This window comes from Alligator sinensis, unplaced genomic scaffold, assembly GCF_000455745.1.
Source record: "Alligator sinensis unplaced genomic scaffold, ASM45574v1 scaffold1081_1, whole genome shotgun sequence".
Taxonomy (NCBI): domain Eukaryota; kingdom Metazoa; phylum Chordata; order Crocodylia; family Alligatoridae; genus Alligator; species Alligator sinensis.
Window position 1 is genome coordinate 381,501 of NW_005842921.1, and position 16,187 is coordinate 397,687.

At 46.4% G+C, this 16,187-nt stretch overlaps 2 protein-coding genes and 1 non-coding gene across 4 annotated transcripts in view; 1 reads left to right on the top strand and 2 right to left on the bottom strand.

Annotated features, from left to right (window-relative positions):
* RRP7A (ribosomal RNA processing 7 homolog A) overlaps positions 1–54 on the bottom strand; it is a 3,947-nt gene extending 3,893 nt beyond the window's left edge. Inside the window, exon 1 of the mRNA XM_006036176.2 lies at positions 5–54. Within this exon, the coding sequence (XP_006036238.1) occupies positions 5–54 (50 nt within the window). The remainder of the gene's footprint in view (positions 1–4) is intronic.
* Positions 55–2,616: 2,562 nt separating this feature from the next.
* POLDIP3 (DNA polymerase delta interacting protein 3) overlaps positions 2,617–16,187 on the bottom strand; it is a 24,773-nt gene continuing 11,202 nt past the window's right edge. For both annotated transcript variants that reach the window (XM_006036167.3, XM_006036166.3), the window contains exons 4-9: positions 13,093–13,188; positions 9,293–9,475; positions 8,704–8,781; positions 7,528–7,657; positions 6,537–6,603; positions 2,617–5,880 (exon numbers count right to left, since the gene is read on the bottom strand). In XM_006036167.3, the coding sequence (XP_006036229.1) occupies positions 5,706–5,880; positions 6,537–6,603; positions 7,528–7,657; positions 8,704–8,781; positions 9,293–9,475; positions 13,093–13,188 (729 nt within the window). In that variant the 3' untranslated portion in view covers positions 2,617–5,705. The remainder of the gene's footprint in view (positions 5,881–6,536; positions 6,604–7,527; positions 7,658–8,703; positions 8,782–9,292; positions 9,476–13,092; positions 13,189–16,187) is intronic.
* Positions 10,841–11,011, top strand: LOC112548101. The gene has a single exon (XR_003091899.1). It is a non-coding gene; the product is annotated as a U1 spliceosomal RNA (small nuclear RNA).

Below are 16,187 nucleotides of genomic sequence, written 5' to 3' on the forward strand. Positions count from 1 at the left end.
GTACCCCGGCGGCGCCGCTCCAGCGGTCACATGCTTCTCCGCGGGGGCCACCATCTTGGCCGCCCGAAGAGAACTGACGTCACTGCCGAGGGAAGGGGTGGCGCGGGGGCTGCTGGGAGCTGCAGTTCGGAGCCCGGGGCTGCCATTGATGGTGCATCACGTGATTGGAGCATAGCTCGGAGGCGCCTCAGCGCCAGGCGGGAGGCAGGAGGCGCCTGGCGCACGTGGGCGGGGAGGTAGCAGGGAGACTGGCCTTGAGCCGGCCCCGGGGCAGCTGTCGAGACCGGCTGTGGTGCTGGGCCGCCGCCTCCTCCTTGGCTCGGTACCCGGCGGCTCTTCCCAGAGCGGCCCCGCCTTCTTATCCCGGGATAAATATATCGCGCGTCACCACGGCGATGTACACAGGTGTAGCAGGGGCCCTTGGCTGAGGACGGGTGGTGTCTTCCTGCTCAGGGCCTGGCAGAGCAAGGGCTGCCAAGTTTTGGCCAGAGTGCCTGGCGCACACCTGCGCCTGGCAGAGCCACACGCAACCCTCTGGGCACACACTGTGGGAGGCGCTGGGGACATTGGCAACACATAGGTGATGCACGCAGGTGCATGTGCACCCCTTGAGACTGGCTACTGGTGCCAGCGGAGCCTGTAGGTGGTCGCCATTTGCCAACCCCACTGCCACCAACACCACTAGTGGTGTCTGTGGGCCGTCGCCGATTGCCGCCACTGACACTGCCGACTGTGTCTGCAGGTGGTCAACGACTGCTGGTCAGTGCTCGCCGCCCCCAACCCCGCTGCAGCCTCCTGCGGGTGGTCCCCACTCAGCGTGCCCTCGCTGCCAGTGTCAGCGCAGCCACCTGTGGACATTCTCTGCTCACCGCCACCATGCCCCCACTGCTGCCTGTGGGCGGTTGCTATACTCCCCCAGCCTCAGGAGGCACGAGGCATTAATGGCCCTGCCCCAGCCCCTTCCCTGCTGCCAGGAGCCAGTACCAGAGCCCAGCCTGGGCTGGCTGTGGGGTGCCAAGCAAAATGACCTTGTGTGCTGGGGGTGCTAGGCCCCCAGAAGAGGGAAGAAGGGTGGTGTGTGCTAAGAGGCAGCAAGATCTGAGGAGGAGGAGCCTTAAACATGGTGGGTGCAGAAGAGGAGCAGCACTGTCCGCAAGGGCACAGTGCTCTGTGCCAAGCAAAGGAATTACAAACAAGGAAGATTGGTGGGGGGGGGGGGGAATGACATGGATGCCAGGACTGGATGGAGCATTATAGACTAACTCTTCTTCTTAAGGCACATTGTTGAAAAGTGGCCAGTGTACAGCCAATACAGGCTAGAAGCCAGTTACTGCCATCCTTTCCAAGAAGACATTTGATACAAAACATGTATGTGGATACAATCATCCTTTCTGGAGAAACTGTAACCTGAACATATTTTCATCACAAATTAGCAGGGACGGATCAAGTGTTAATGTTGACAGTGAAAGAAAGACCTTTTTATTGGGCAGGTATTTAACAAGAAAGGTTAAGTTGGTGTAGTGGCTGTGGAGATTTGTTAGAGATGTCTTGTTGTCTGTTGTAAGCTAGCTGGAGCCTTTTTGAGAAGCATAGCGTACAAATCCAATACATACGTGCACAAATGGAAGTGTATTTTCTTGGCTTCAGTTTCTGGAATGGCCACGGACTGGATAAAGGGAAGTGTAGTGGATCGAAGCAATACAGAAATATGGACAGGACAACAAAGGCGATGCAACCTCCATTTTGCTGAGGGTGCTGCACTACTGACAAAAGTGTAATTAGAGATGATGGACAGGGTAGTAAAGGTGGGGGCACATCTTGCAATGGTCAGCATAGAAAAGAATATTTTGGGGGGCCATATTCTTCCCCCAGTGTCTGAAAAAATCTGAGGCAATCATGGAAAGTGAGGGTTGGAAGGGATCTCAGGAGGCCATCTAGTCCAACCCCCTGCTCAAAGCAGGACTAGCCCCAACTAGATCATCCCACTTGAGGCTTCTTTTGGCTGGGTCTTAAAATTATCTCCAAGGATAGTTCCACAACCTCTTTGGGTAACCTGTTCCAGTGCTTTACTACCCTCCTAGTGAGAGAGGTTTTTCCCAATATCTAACTTCACTTGCTGCAACTTGAGACCATTGCTCCTTGTTCTGTCATCTGCCACCACTGAGAACAGTCCAGCTCCATCCTCTTTGGAACCCCCTTCAGGTAGTTGAAGGCAGCTATTAAATCCCCTCTCAGTCTTCTCTTCTCCAGACTAAATAAGCCCAGTTCTCTCTGCCTCCCCATATGTCATGTGCCCCAGGCCCCTAACCATTTTTTTGCCTGCTGCTGGACTAATTTGTCCGCATCGTTTCTGTAGTGGAGGGGGCCAAAACTGGACACAGTACTGTACTCCAGATGTGGCCTCACCAGTGCTGAACAGAAGGGAATAATCACTTCTCTTGATCTGCTGGCAACACTACCAATGCAGTCCAGTATGCCCAATGAAGATGGGGGATGCATGAGTAATGCACGTGAAGATTACAAAGGTGTTGAAACAGGTCAGAAAGTTTTGTTGTCTGGGAAACAGCATTAATTACTCAGGGAGCATGTGTTAAGAGAACAGCGAAGATAGCAAAGGCAAATGCAGAATTTATTAGGCTTGATAAGAGCAAAAGATCCAGCAACACCAGCTGAGAATACACAACATAACACTTATCACAGTGCTCTTGCATGGGATGGGGTAGAAACACTAGTGCTGAATAGGGCTTGCAAGTGTTTCTTCCTCGGTACCTTCAAAAGATTGCAGAAGTGCATTAAGATATTGATAACGCAGAGTGTATGCTCAGACTGCCATGCTCAAAGGCAAATTAGATGGCTTGGTCCTCTATTCAGGATACAGGGTGCAAAGATCCTGAAGCAGGCTGTGTGTTTGCTAGTGCCACAAGAGAAGGGGAAGAGGCGGCAGCATTTAACTTGGAAGGAGAATGTGTGTAGATTATTGGGAAATACCAAACTTGTGGGGGTAAGCATGTCACACAGCCTGGGACAGGATCAGCAGGGATAATTATGTCCCACCATTCCAGAGTACTGTAATGACTAATGAGGAATAGGAGTAGCATCCCTCAAAGGCTTTGGAGGCCTCAACGTGGTGGTGGGTACCAAACACACAGACACACTATAAAAGTTATGGTGTAATTGAACAGATTTTCCTTTCTACTCTTACAGCATTTGAAAGCCTACACGAAGTGAGAACTACCAAAAAGGTGAGATGGTGCATATTTACCATCTCCTCTTTTAATTAAAAGGTTTAATTTTGTTATTTTGATGTTCATGAAAAAGGCCAAATAGGTGTTCAGTTTACTGATCTTTCCTTTCAGAACAGGTACAGTAAATGCAATTACAATACATCATGCTTTCATAGGAGCCCTCCATTATACTTCAGCCCTGACAGAACAGTTATCTTCATAAGAGGCAGAGGGTACTTCTATCTATATTAATTCTTTTGTCTCTAGGCTGCCAACATCATCTGTTTTGGTGGTCTGGACATTGATCTAAGAACTAGATGAAGACATTTCACATAGGACAACAATAAGTTATTAGCTGGTAGTTCTGTCAACTTAATAGGCCTGGTCTGAATGGCTTTATCATACTTGTACCTTGTACTTGAAAGATAGCCCAGCTGTTCCATTACCTGCTTAGTTATGTATGGCATTTGCACTGAACCAGAAACACTAGATACATACTAAGTTGTTTCAACTGGTGAAACAGACTTGATTAAAAATCTTAACAGCACCACCATTCTGATCTTTCAGCTGCCTCATAGCATCTAAAGAAGCTTAGAATCCACTCTCTGTATAACAAACATTTATTCAGAAACAGATCATACATAATCTTCTCCAACCCCTAACACTCACTCCCCCCACCCCCTTTTATTATTAAAACGCAGATGTTTGATGGGTGACCTAAAGGAGGAACAATAGCAGTCTTAATTCCCCTCCCTCCCCCCCCAAACATCTGCAGTTCACAAGAAGTACTTTCCATAATGGTGCAGTTGATTTCCAGACCAAAATGAGTACTCCAGAAAAGCAAGTCCTGTTGAGTCCTCCGTTATTTCCATGGCTAAGAGGGATATGTTGTGAGAGAGGAATGGTTTGTACCAGCTGGACAGAGTAAAGAATTTGCACATAACAAGAGCAAAAGAAACAAAGAGCAGACCAAGAAACAGAGTCTGAAGCTAGTGGTATTGGACAGATTACAGTACTTAAAAGATTTCAGCAGAGCTGAACAGAACTGGTTAGTCTCAGAGCTGCAAGGATAATGTTCAAACCCAAGTAGGGGTGGCTGTTACCTTCCCACTCTTCTCATACTACACTTTAAAATTAATACAAGTACATGTAGCTATTGGCTTTCCAGTATTCACCAAGTTAATGGTGTGCCAATAAAGGAAGCACTGAGTGCCACCTAGTGGCTGCTGAATCTCCAGAGACAGACAGTCTCTTTGGAAGGTACATCTTTGCTGCTTGACATGGGACCTCCTGGTTTCTACGCTTCCTCTGCCGTATCCCATCTGGAGCTCCGGTTGTCCTCCTGCAGCCATCCCTCTTAAGCCATGAAGTGCATCCACCATCCTTCCTGCCCAAGTATGTGAGCTACTGTGTAGAGCTAAGCATTACCCAAAAGGAGCCCTGTGAAAACTCTCAGTCCTCAAGGGCAGGAGGAAAGGGATTGCTTCCTACAATTAGTGTTCAACTTCGTTCCCAGGTTACTACTCCATAAAATCAGATCAGAGAACATAGAAACACCCCCTTCCTTTTCCACCTCAAAGAATGAATGTCAGGGACCGCAGAATACCACAATACAGCTTAATGGAAAGGGAAACGTTTGATTTCCTTTGGTTCTGGATACATGAAGTCAGTCCAGAAACAGGAAAAGGAGGACAACTCACCCTTAGGTACTCTAAAGGTTCTGATATATTTAATCCTATAAATGCCAGAGTTATTTTCTCCACCTCAGCACGCTATCAAATGCCGAAATTCACCAGGACATTAGCAGAGGCTTAACTGTGCCAGCATAACAAATGAATATTTGCACCAGTATGCATCTTCCCCAGCCTCCCCAAGTCTCCTGTCAATTTGTCTGCATACATGGGAGCTGCTGCGGGTTAGTTTCTCAGCATCATGGCTGCTGCTTCATAAAATATCCAACTGTCAAGCTGAAGTAGCATATGACCAGGTGCATGCAAGACAAAAAAATTGTCGCTTGTTACACAGAAGTGCACCTGGCTCTGACCCAAATGCAGCAGCTTTAAGAATGAAATCTCATTATCTTCAGGTGAGAATTAAGTGGCTTCGCCTTTCCATCAAAGGTAAATCAGCAGAGAAGAGGAAGTGTTTACATCCCCCACCCCCATCAGTCTCCTGGTGCACTTTAAAAGGCTGGCCACTGGGGCTTGGAGCAAAGGAGGGAGTTACATGGTCTATGCATGGTAATATATCATTGGCAAAAGGGGGAGGTTATTCTTATGGAAAAAGGTGGAAGAGAATTCCAACTATGAAAACAGAAAATACACACAAGAGGGAACACTACTGTACAGGAAGGGAGCGATCATAGAAAACAAACAAAAAACCGCGCGGTAGGTAAACACAGCAATGCCTGCGTCCCTGCGCTATTCTCTCCATTCCTCGACTTGAGCGAGTTTTCCAGTCCACTACTCTCCTGCCCACTTCTCAGAGCTTGATTTTGAATTCTGTAGGCTGCACGGAGGCAGAGGCCCCTGAGGATTTGAAGAGCGCCTTCAAGATAGTGTCAGGGTCCACCTCAGCTGGTGGATTTGAGGAGACAGCTGCACTTGACCGACGTGGTTCTCCTTCCTTCTTCACAGAGGGAGTATCACTTAATCGACTGCAGGAGGGAAGAAGACAGCCAAGATTTAACTTCAAGTTACATTAGAAGTAGGGCAGCATCTAAGTTTACTATTCCTGGTTTTTTCCCTTTCCATGATATTGAATGCATGGCTTAAAGCAATGCCTCCAGAGATTTCAAGTCCTGCATTCAGAGTTAGCAGGAGCAAGGAGTGCTATGGAAGCAAGCTGTGACTTGGACCTGTGGGGGAAGCATTCGGTATTGCTCAGCAGCAAACCTGTGACCAGGCAAGCTAGCAACAATGAGCTCAAGGGAGTTCCTGTTGTAGAAAGACTGGCTACAGGAGGGAAAAGTGCAGCTAAAGAGGTGTATGCAAGTGTGCCTACAGACTGAAGATTTTCTTGAGTAAAGAAAGCAGGGCAGGGTAGTGTGGTGTAGGACTTCCCAAGACATCTGACAAAGTAGGCTGTTGCCTATGAAAGCTCATGCCTCTTTGAACCAGTTAGTCCCAAGATGCACCCCCTGCCCTACCTTCTACCTGACTTCAGACTAACACAGTTAACTACCTCTGTGCTTGAGAGAAGTTTACCACAGAAATGTTTTCCTTCTCCGACTCACATGCCCAACCACGCTCTCCCCCCTCCAAAAACACAACCTGAATAGAATTTTTGGTTCTTCTACACTTGGACACTTACAGCAAGATTGGCTGGTCTGATGTGATGACATTTCCATTCATGTGAAGGTTGCATTTCATTGGCTGCCCTATAAACAGACAGAAATCCCAAATCTTAGAATTCCAGCAAGGCAAAGCTTCAGGAGTACTGCACTGGATTGCAGGTAAGGATAAGCAGAAGTAGCCTTACATGTTGGAAGAGCCATTAGAGGATTCATTTGCCCTTTCTTTTACGGTAAAACCGCACTAGAGCTACTGGAAAAGGTTAATTTGGAATAAAAAGTTCAGCTCTGGGATAGCCGAGCAATCTGCAAGATTTGAGATTGCACCTTACACAATTCGGCAGCAAGTCACTCAGCCACCTTTTGCCTTGAACACATTCAGCTAGTTTCCACTTGCTAGATATAAGGTTACAAAAAACTGTCAATACTTATGCTCAAGAGTAAAAGATAAATATATAATCAAAAGTGATGGCAATTTTCCTCTGTGATAATTTCCCTCAGATCTGTCCAGACTAGTCAAATGCTGTACTATCAACTCAGAGAAACTCATGTTCACTTTTACAGAAGCCTGATTCAGAAATGTTTTGGATGTACCTAGATCTTTGCCTTGTACAGTGAGGTGCACTAACATGTTATGCCTTCCCCTGGAGTACATAGCACTGGCTCCCACCAGGAGGCAGGATTCTGGTTTAGAAGTACCCACGATTGCATCTAATAAATAGAATTCAATACTGCTAACTTCAATGGAAACTGGCCTTTACCTTTATGCTATCCCTTTCTAGCAAAGCAGTCTAGAAGCAACTCTGATGGATAGCAGAGATATAACTGATTATATAAAAACCTGAACAAATGGCCTTAGTGCCAGTGTTACAACCCTCAAAAACATTCCCTGACAGAGACAGCACAAAAAGCAGCTGAAGCACTTTTTGGAACCTACATCAAGGTGGAAAAGCCTGTGATGAATTCATAGATCCCCCACACCTTCAACCCCAATCCTAGCCTCAGGCTTACCATCTAAGCACCTGTTGTTGTATTTCTTATATGCTGTAATGGCATCTTCCTTCTTTACAAAGACCACCTCAGCCACTCCAGGATGCACCAGACGGGCTCGCTTCAGAGCGCCACACACACAGAACAACTCCTGAGGAAAGATAAGAGCTGCTGCCAGTGCTGTATTAGTTACCATTTGGATCAGGAAGTCATGCCATCTCTAAATCAGGCTTACAGCACTTTCTGGCAGCACCATTTCATTCCATAGTCCAAGGCTCTGGGAGCAAAATGGCTGGTTCTCTAAATATACGTACTATGGTACAGGTTTTTGATGTCTGGTGGCCTAGTCTGCATTGTAGGTTTACTAACACACAGGCTGAAGGAATCATAGGGTTGAAAGGGACCTCAAGGGTCATCTGGTCCAGCTTCCAAACAGTCTGGCTGGGAGCTGTTCCAGAGGCCGGCAGCAGGGTCAGGTCTCAAACTAGAGACTTGAACACTGGCAGGCTGGCAACATCAGCCATCAGGCCCAGGACCTGGTGCTTTCCCAGCCTTAAACCAATTGGCTTCTGAGCAAATTCAGATCTCAGCAGCAAAGGGACCTTATGCTGGCAGGTCAGAACAGCAGTTGGCTACTGCCCAGGGCTAAGAGTTCAAAGCCATTGCAGTCAGGCTTTTGCACTCAAGTTTCACCACAAAGGAAGTATTTGGAGTTAACCCCTTAGCTCCTTTCAGCCTAACTGGCAGAGATGCATTGTCCATGTTTTGCATATAACATTTTTTTTAAAGTCCCAATGACCTGGCTGCTAGTAGGCAGCCTGTAGCAGAGAGCAAGGGCAGCTAATACTGGGGTGCAGGCTCCTTAGCTCTCTACAACACTATACAGAAGACCCAGCTTCCATTCTTCAGTCAGAAGGGTACAAAAGTGCTGTGAAGGCTTTGGGTATGGAACTTAAATTGGAGGAGGCAAAAAAGATACCACCATCATGTACCATTTGATATCAGATCCCCCAGCTGATGGCTGATCAGCTTAATGGACCCTAAAAAAGTCTCTGTTCAGAAAAAGCTAACTACAGAATCCTCAAGGCTCAAAGGAAATCAAACACACAAACCCCAAATGAAACGTGCCTAATGCAGTCAAATCCACATAGAAGGGTAGGGTGTGAAATTATAATGGCACAGATAAATGGCACTTACAACAATGTCTTCTTCTGTTACTCGTGGGTGCAGATTATTCACAGTCATCTTTGTGCCTTCCAGAGGGCTGAACACAGGCTGCCAATATAAAAGTAAAATGAGTCATTCACATTAGGGAGAGAGAAAAACACATTAGGGAAGACACAGTGACAGAGAAAACAAATAAACGGTAGTAACTGGGATCCTAGAGAAAGCAAATGGGGGGAGGAGGAGGGGGAAAAAAACAAAAAAAACCCAGTTGTTTTGGGGTTAAGTACCAAAGTCCACCAAATCTCAGCTCAACGGATCTTTACAGAAATAGCCCTTCTTCCATACTAGTTGGTCTCTGAAGTAATTCTTCTACCCCAACAGTGAATATGGCAACTAGTCTGCCCAACGTGCAACAGCGAGACTTGGCCAGTTAAAGCTCTAATCATATTGGACTTGGAAGTCACTGCTCATGTCCAAGTAATTTTTTATAGACAGTGGGTTCTAGTAAATCACCCCTGGCTCAAAACATAGTAGTAAATCCTGGTGAGTGGGAAGGGGCCATGGAGGGGAGTTGTCCAGCCAACCCATCCAGAAGGGAGTCCTCTTTCCTTACACTCACCTCAACAGGTGCTGGCTCTTTTGGTGGTTCCTCCTTTGTCACTAAGGTCCGGGACACACTTGTCAGGGCCTTTGTCCGAATGGGAGAGGGTGGGGCTGGGGGTGCTGTATAGGTATCATTCTGAACCACTTTGGTGAGCGGGACAGTCTTGGACAGAGAGAACTTATTGCCACTCAACCCAGCCTACAGAAAGAGAGAATAAAAATACCCCTGAAAAGTGTATACCTTCACAAGCAAAACTCCTTTGCAAGCAGCAACAACCAGAGGCATAAAAGAGGGCACCTGGGGCAATGGCAATTTCCAGCTGCCGGTGCTACTGGCATGGCCATGTGGCTGTGGCTGCAGCTGTTATTTTTTTGCCTCCACCTAACCTGGCACCTGGGACTACTGCTCCAGTCACCCTACCTTAGTTATGCTACTGACAGCCAGTGAGAGTTACCAACACACACTAAATACTCTAATGATTTCCCTAGAGAAAATCAGTGTTAACAGGCACCTCTGTTTTCACACTGCAATAGTAAAGCAGAGTTAAGAAAGACTTCCATGTTTAGAACCCCTTTAAGCCTGAAAATCTCACAGCACCTTACTGTGTGCCTGCAGAGATAACTGGGCTGTAATCACATACAAGTTGGCAGGTTAGTGTTTAGGCAGGCTAGTGTTTCTGAAGGAAAAGGCTGCCATAGCATCACAGGACAAGAGGTAAAGAGCACCTTTTCTATTTGGAACTGCTTGGGAAATTTTCACTTAGCAAAACAATGATGCTTGGAGCTATATCAGTATATGGAAGCTAACACAAGCTCTTGTGATAAGTGCTGGGGATCTTTAATGACCACAACTGGTTAGAAGCTCAGTTTTCTCCCTGAAACTTATTCAGATATTGGCACCCCCAGAACCACAGTGACACTGGTCTCATACTTATTCTAAAACACAAAAGGGAGATTGACTACCTCAGACTGTGCACACCAGGACAGTCACATCTATCTGTCTTCTCTTTTCCCAGATGGCTGGTACCTACTGACAGGCAGCCAACAGCAATTTCCCACTACAAGAGAAAGCTCCTGCTTTGTTGATGTCTGGGATCAGGGGGACCAGCAAGTTTCCATTACTTGCATGCTCAAGGCAGTGATGAGACAGGTCCAAAGAACTGCTCCAAACAAAGGGAAATAAACCAAGAACGAACATGCAGGACTCTCTTGTCAGCAAAGGAGAAAGCAGTTATTACAGCTGCAAAAGGCTTGTATAGCCATAGGGAGCCCAAAGGGGACTTTGCGATCTGAAGAAAAGTTGAAGTGTTGGCAGAAAGGAAAGGGCAGGGATGGAAGTGCACATTCCAGGGTTTCATCACTTATATACCATATTTATTTGACTACAAGATAAGCAGCATGTTGGGGAGGGGACCCTCATCTTACATTTACATATAAGAAAACCTCACCAGATACAGTCCATCTTTGAAAGGCAACATGTGCTCAGTAATGGAAACCAACTATTACATTGATTAAATGCACCTAACATTGAACATGATTATAAAGTACATGGCTCATATTGGGGAAACATATCTGGAAGGGGTAATACCATGATCACAAAGGTGGTTTCCCAGAGTGAGGCCTGTCCCTTGCACTTCAGGCAGGCTGACCCCTACATACAAGATTTTCCAAATGTGGGAAACTTGACTGCAAAAATTCTGTGGCCATGGGGGCTGCATTCACACAACACCCCCTGCCTCCCAGCTTACTCCTCAGCCTTTTGGCTAGGAGTAAGCGAGACAAGAGGGCATCTGAACCCCATTGCCTCCAAGCTTGGAGCTTGCACACAGGATACTTACCATGGATTCCAGAAGTATCCCAAGACTGATGGGTCTGGGAGATGGGATACTTGCTTGGTGGTACAACCACATAGATTTGAATGATTGAGCTCTATTCAGTTGAAAGTCGGAACTTGACTATTGGGTTTTGCCCAACAGAACTGATTTTGCCCTTGAAACTAAATTAAATAAATACTGATGGGAACCTGTCAATTTTTTCTATTTTGGCTTAAGGTCAAATTAGTTCACACTTCCAAACTGACTGAGCCAAGCTCAATTGTTTGAGTCTGTGTGGCTCAACCATTGGGCAAGTCTCTTCCCTCCCAGACCCATCAGCTCAGATGCCCCCTAGTCACACTTGCTCCTAGCCAAAAGGCCAAAGGAGTAAGGCAGGGGGAAAGTACAAATGCAGTCCCCCAATGCCAGGTAAGTAAAACCACCTAGGCTGAAAACCACCTCATGGTATCTCCAGGTCAGTTTTTTTTGGTTTGTTTTTTAAAGAAAGCTTTTCACATCGCAAGTCAGATCAACCAAATCTATTCCAAAGTCATGTGAATCATTCAAAAATCATGTGTAGCCCGGCTGCCAGCAAGTATCCTCCACCCCAGCCTGGGGCTTCAGATACTTCCTTTGGTAGGCATCCTATGTGCAAGCCCAAGCCCGGAGGCTTGGGGTTCAGATGCCCCTGAGTTTTGCTCACCCTCAGCCATATGGCTGTAGGAGCAAGCTACGGAACAATCTCCCATATCTGGCAGGGGAAATACCACGACCACTAAGGTGGTTTTCCTAGTTGCTGGGGATAACTGCTTTTCTGGCACAGGGTAGTACCCACAGAGGTAATGTATAGTTAACCTCCCACGTTTATTTCCCATGGGAATATCTTGACCTCATGGTATCTCCAGGTAAACAATAAGTTAGCACAACCCACCCAAATAAGATAAATGGTAGTGTCTGTTGAGCAGAGTACCCCCCAGCATCAACTTTTTTTCCAAGTCATGGTGAGCCACTACACTGCATACATTTTGATTTCTTCTTCACTCTCACAGTTGAGCTGCACCTTTCTTTCCCATTTCCAATTATTCCTATTTCTTCATTAATCTTAAATGTCTAGAAACATCACCAAGCAGGGCCCTTAACAGTTAATCAAGAATCCCTCTGTTGGTCCGCCTCAGCCTATAGCATATGAATAGCTCTGCCCTCCTGAGGTAAAGCCAGACCAGGCTGCCCAATGCCTCATCTGCATATACATTTTTGGATGATCCCAGGACTCATTACAAGAACACACAGTTCCAATCATGAGGAGCTAATTAGCACATGGATCTTTTTTTTTGTTTGTTTTTTTGTTTTTTGGGGGGAGGAGGGGGGAATGTATCTGGAGTACACACACATACTGAGCAATGCTGAGCTGTGAGGGTCACCACTGTTTGAAATGCTATAGACTTTGCTGGGGCCCAGCACAATGAACTTTATGGTAAATCATGAGCCTTTTGTCTTTGGACTAATATAATGTAGAGTTTGTATTATATATAAGTAGTGTCAAAGTGCTACTTAAAAGTGTTTATGGAGCCCCTGTGCTAAAACTTGCAGCAGTTTAAAAAAAACCAGTAAAATATATAAATTCTGGATGAACTAAATCTATTAGTGCTATATGTAAATGTCTAGAGCTATGTTTATTTCAAGGTCAGCATTTTCAAATTTGTTTCTCACTTCCATGTGCTCAGAGAGCAGGGTCTGACAGTAAGGAAGAGGGGAAGGGGTTGCATAGAGAAGATGTTGTGGGGAGGAGGGGGCACACTGGAGCCAGGATGCCCCTTTCCGTGCAGCTGGATAGGGCCCTGCTGCTACCTCCTGTGCTGGATTGGGACCATCAGCCAGATCTGGCCTGTCAACCAAAAAGGTTAAGTACCACTGCTTCAGAAGAACATGAGCCTTGTAAAGCTGCAGCCTACACATTCACTCAACATGAGCATGGTGTGGCGTGGTGTGGTGTGAACCTTACCGCACTGTGCAGGAAACTGTTTGTGGTGGTGATTTTCATCTGTTTGCTAGGAAGGGGAGAGACAGTTCCATCATCATCTTCCATGTCATACGGGGCCTATGAACAAGCAAACACATGGCTCGTGAGGACGTGGCTTTTCTCTAGACACCATGCCCATCAGGGCAGTCTTTCCACTTCCAGCCTCCTTCAGAAGAAACCCACTCACTAGCAGAAGGTAAACCCCACCAATACTTCCCTCTCCTCTGTGCCCTGCTGCTGCCTGCGCTACTGAAAGCTGAAAAGCCGAGGGTGATGTCAAATACCAGAACTGCCTTACACTGACCTTTTTCACAGAACAGAGATTTCTCTAGACATAATGAAGCTGCAAGCAGATTTAAAAAAAATCCCTGAACTTTATCTGGACTCATGGAGGACAATGGTAAGACAAAGAAGCATTAGTGCCTAATATTCTTTTGTACCCTGCCAGCTTTACACCTGAAGTCTACATATATGCCTTTTTTGTAAACAGGAGGCTGCCAAATGCATCAGAGCCCCACATTCCTTTTGAATAGACTGTTTCCCTCAGCACATCAGATGCCAGCCTGGCATCAGAAAACACTGTGCTTGGAGGTGTGGGTATTCTGCTGAACGAATAATTCATTTTTCAGCTCCACTTCAGTGCTCTGAACCCCTCCAGACAAAACTAACTCCTACACAAAACACTTTCACACACTTTAAGCAATGCTATTGAAAAGGGGAAGCATAAATGCACAGGGTACTTCCCAAAACGAAGTCAACGCGAGGCTAACAAAAGCCAGCGTGGCCTTTGGCAGACTCCGTAATGTCGATGAAACTAAAGGTTTACAAGGCCATCCTTCTCCCGACCCTCCTTTATGCCTGCGAAACCTGGACCATCTACCAGCGTCATGCCAAGAAACTAAACCACTTCTACTTGTGCTGCCTGTGAAAGATAGTAAAGATCAAGTGGCAGGACAAGATTCCGGACACTGAGGTGCTCAGTTAGATCAGCTCTCCCTAGTATCCACACCCTATTAAAACTGGCACAGCTAAGACAGGCTGACCACCTTTCAAGAATGCCCAACACTCGCCTGCCGAAGAAAATCTTCTACGGCAAACTGTCAAAGGGAGTATGCTTTCACGGTGCACCAAAGCAGTGGTACAAGGATACCCTAAAGATGTCCCTAAAGAATTTTGGCATTGACCCGGAGTCATGGCAGCAAATCACTCATGACCGTTCATCCTGAAGGTCACTGGTCCAGAGCAGAGCACTGGCCTTTGAGCAGCGGCACATAGCAGAGGAAGTGAGGAAGCATGTGGCCAAGAAAACGAGGACCTCTCATGTCCAGTCCTCGGCGCTCTCCTGCACCTGCTGCAACAGACTGTTTGGGGCAAAGATTGGGCTTATAACCTGTGTACCCACACAACCTAGCCTCCACCCCCCTCTTCTCTCTTCTTTCTCCCTTTCTCTTTTCTCCTCCCCCACCTCTTGGATGTGGTCATCTTCGCTTGTGAAGGACAAAAGAACTTCTCAAAACACAAATAAGGGCAAAGTCCCTGCTCAAAAAGCTTATAATTTAACTTAAACCAAAAAATATACATGGAAACAACTCAGGAGGGGAAGATCACTGAAGAAAGGTTTTGTAAAAGAAGTGACATTTAAGGAGGAAGAGATCCTGGTTGGCATGCTGGAAATAAGCATAAAGGTTCAAAGCCTAACAAGTGCTGTAATAAAGAAAGCATGAAGCCAAGACACAGCAGTGGTGGAAGGGGCAAGAGATGGTAGGATAAGATAGATGCAGAGGATCCCAGGCGGCTGCAGAGGTGAAGAGTTCCAAAGATGAGAACCTGGCACTTGAATGTAACAGATGGAAAAAGAAGTGAAAAGATTCAAGGAATGCAGCCGTGTCAGAACAAAGGAGAAAAAAATTAAGCGATGGCCATCTTGTTCGATGAAGGTGGTTAGTGAATGAAGTGAAATGTTAAAGTTGCTGTAATCAAGGCAAGATGACCAAGACAGGACAAACATCTTAATTAGAGCAACAAAGAAAAAACTGAGACACGGCAGAGAAAAATCCAAAAAGAAAAAGAAGCTGGGGGGAGGAGAGGGGGAGTCAAAATCAAAGGGGTTAAGACTGAACTTGAGCAGGACTAAAATTTTAAAATGTAAACATGGTCACGGAAGTGAAGTGACACCCCAAGGTTCAAAACGTCTCCCCTAGGTCTTTAGCGGAAATCTATTCAATTAAGGAACTGGGACACTACCCAACAACATTACTCAATGAAATTCAACATCTGCTTTCATCAAGGCCAACATCTAGAGGTTCTAAAAGCAAACCCTCTCAACAGCACACCTAATCATTTCTGATCAGATACAATGTAGGTAGGCAGGCAGACAGTATGATGGAGATGAATAAATCCCTGATCTGTGTCATGACCCAAAGGCATGATTTTGTGTGCGCTTCGGCACCAGAATTATCCCCACCAAGTCGCAGCTTCATTGCACAGGAGAGTTTCCTGTTGCAGAGGAAAACCCTGGTGCAGGGACGAGTTTCCCGCCTTTTCTGCAGCTTCTTTTGCAGAGTACATTGCTCAAGTTGCAAGAGGAATGCACGGTGCAAAAGAGTTCCCGCCACCGGTATGTAAATTCGTTCCCCGCTATTGGCTAGTTCTAAATTATTCCCACGTGGCAGCTAACGATTGGCCTGTTAGCCGTATAAGAGGCTTGAGCGGTTTCCGCCCAAGCCGAAGAGGACTCCACATCCATCTCGTGGGGACTCTGGATACACGGCAGGGTAATAGAGACCCTGTGTGAGATTCAGAGGAGCTTGGCGACCTGATCCATCGCCCACCTCTTCCCGTCTTCGAGCGCGACTTTTATAAGACGTACCTACGATTCTGATTTTGGTGGCTCGTTCACCCAGAGCATCCGGAGCTCTGTTCCGTGGAGCCTAGCAACCTCCACGAGACCGTCTGTGTTGTCTGTGTCTGTAACCGCAACTCAAGCAAGTTTTCCAGCCTACACCACTGCCATCTCGGTGTAAGTAAACAATCTTTAAAACTACCGCTAAGCGTTTGTGCCTAATTCCAGCTCGACG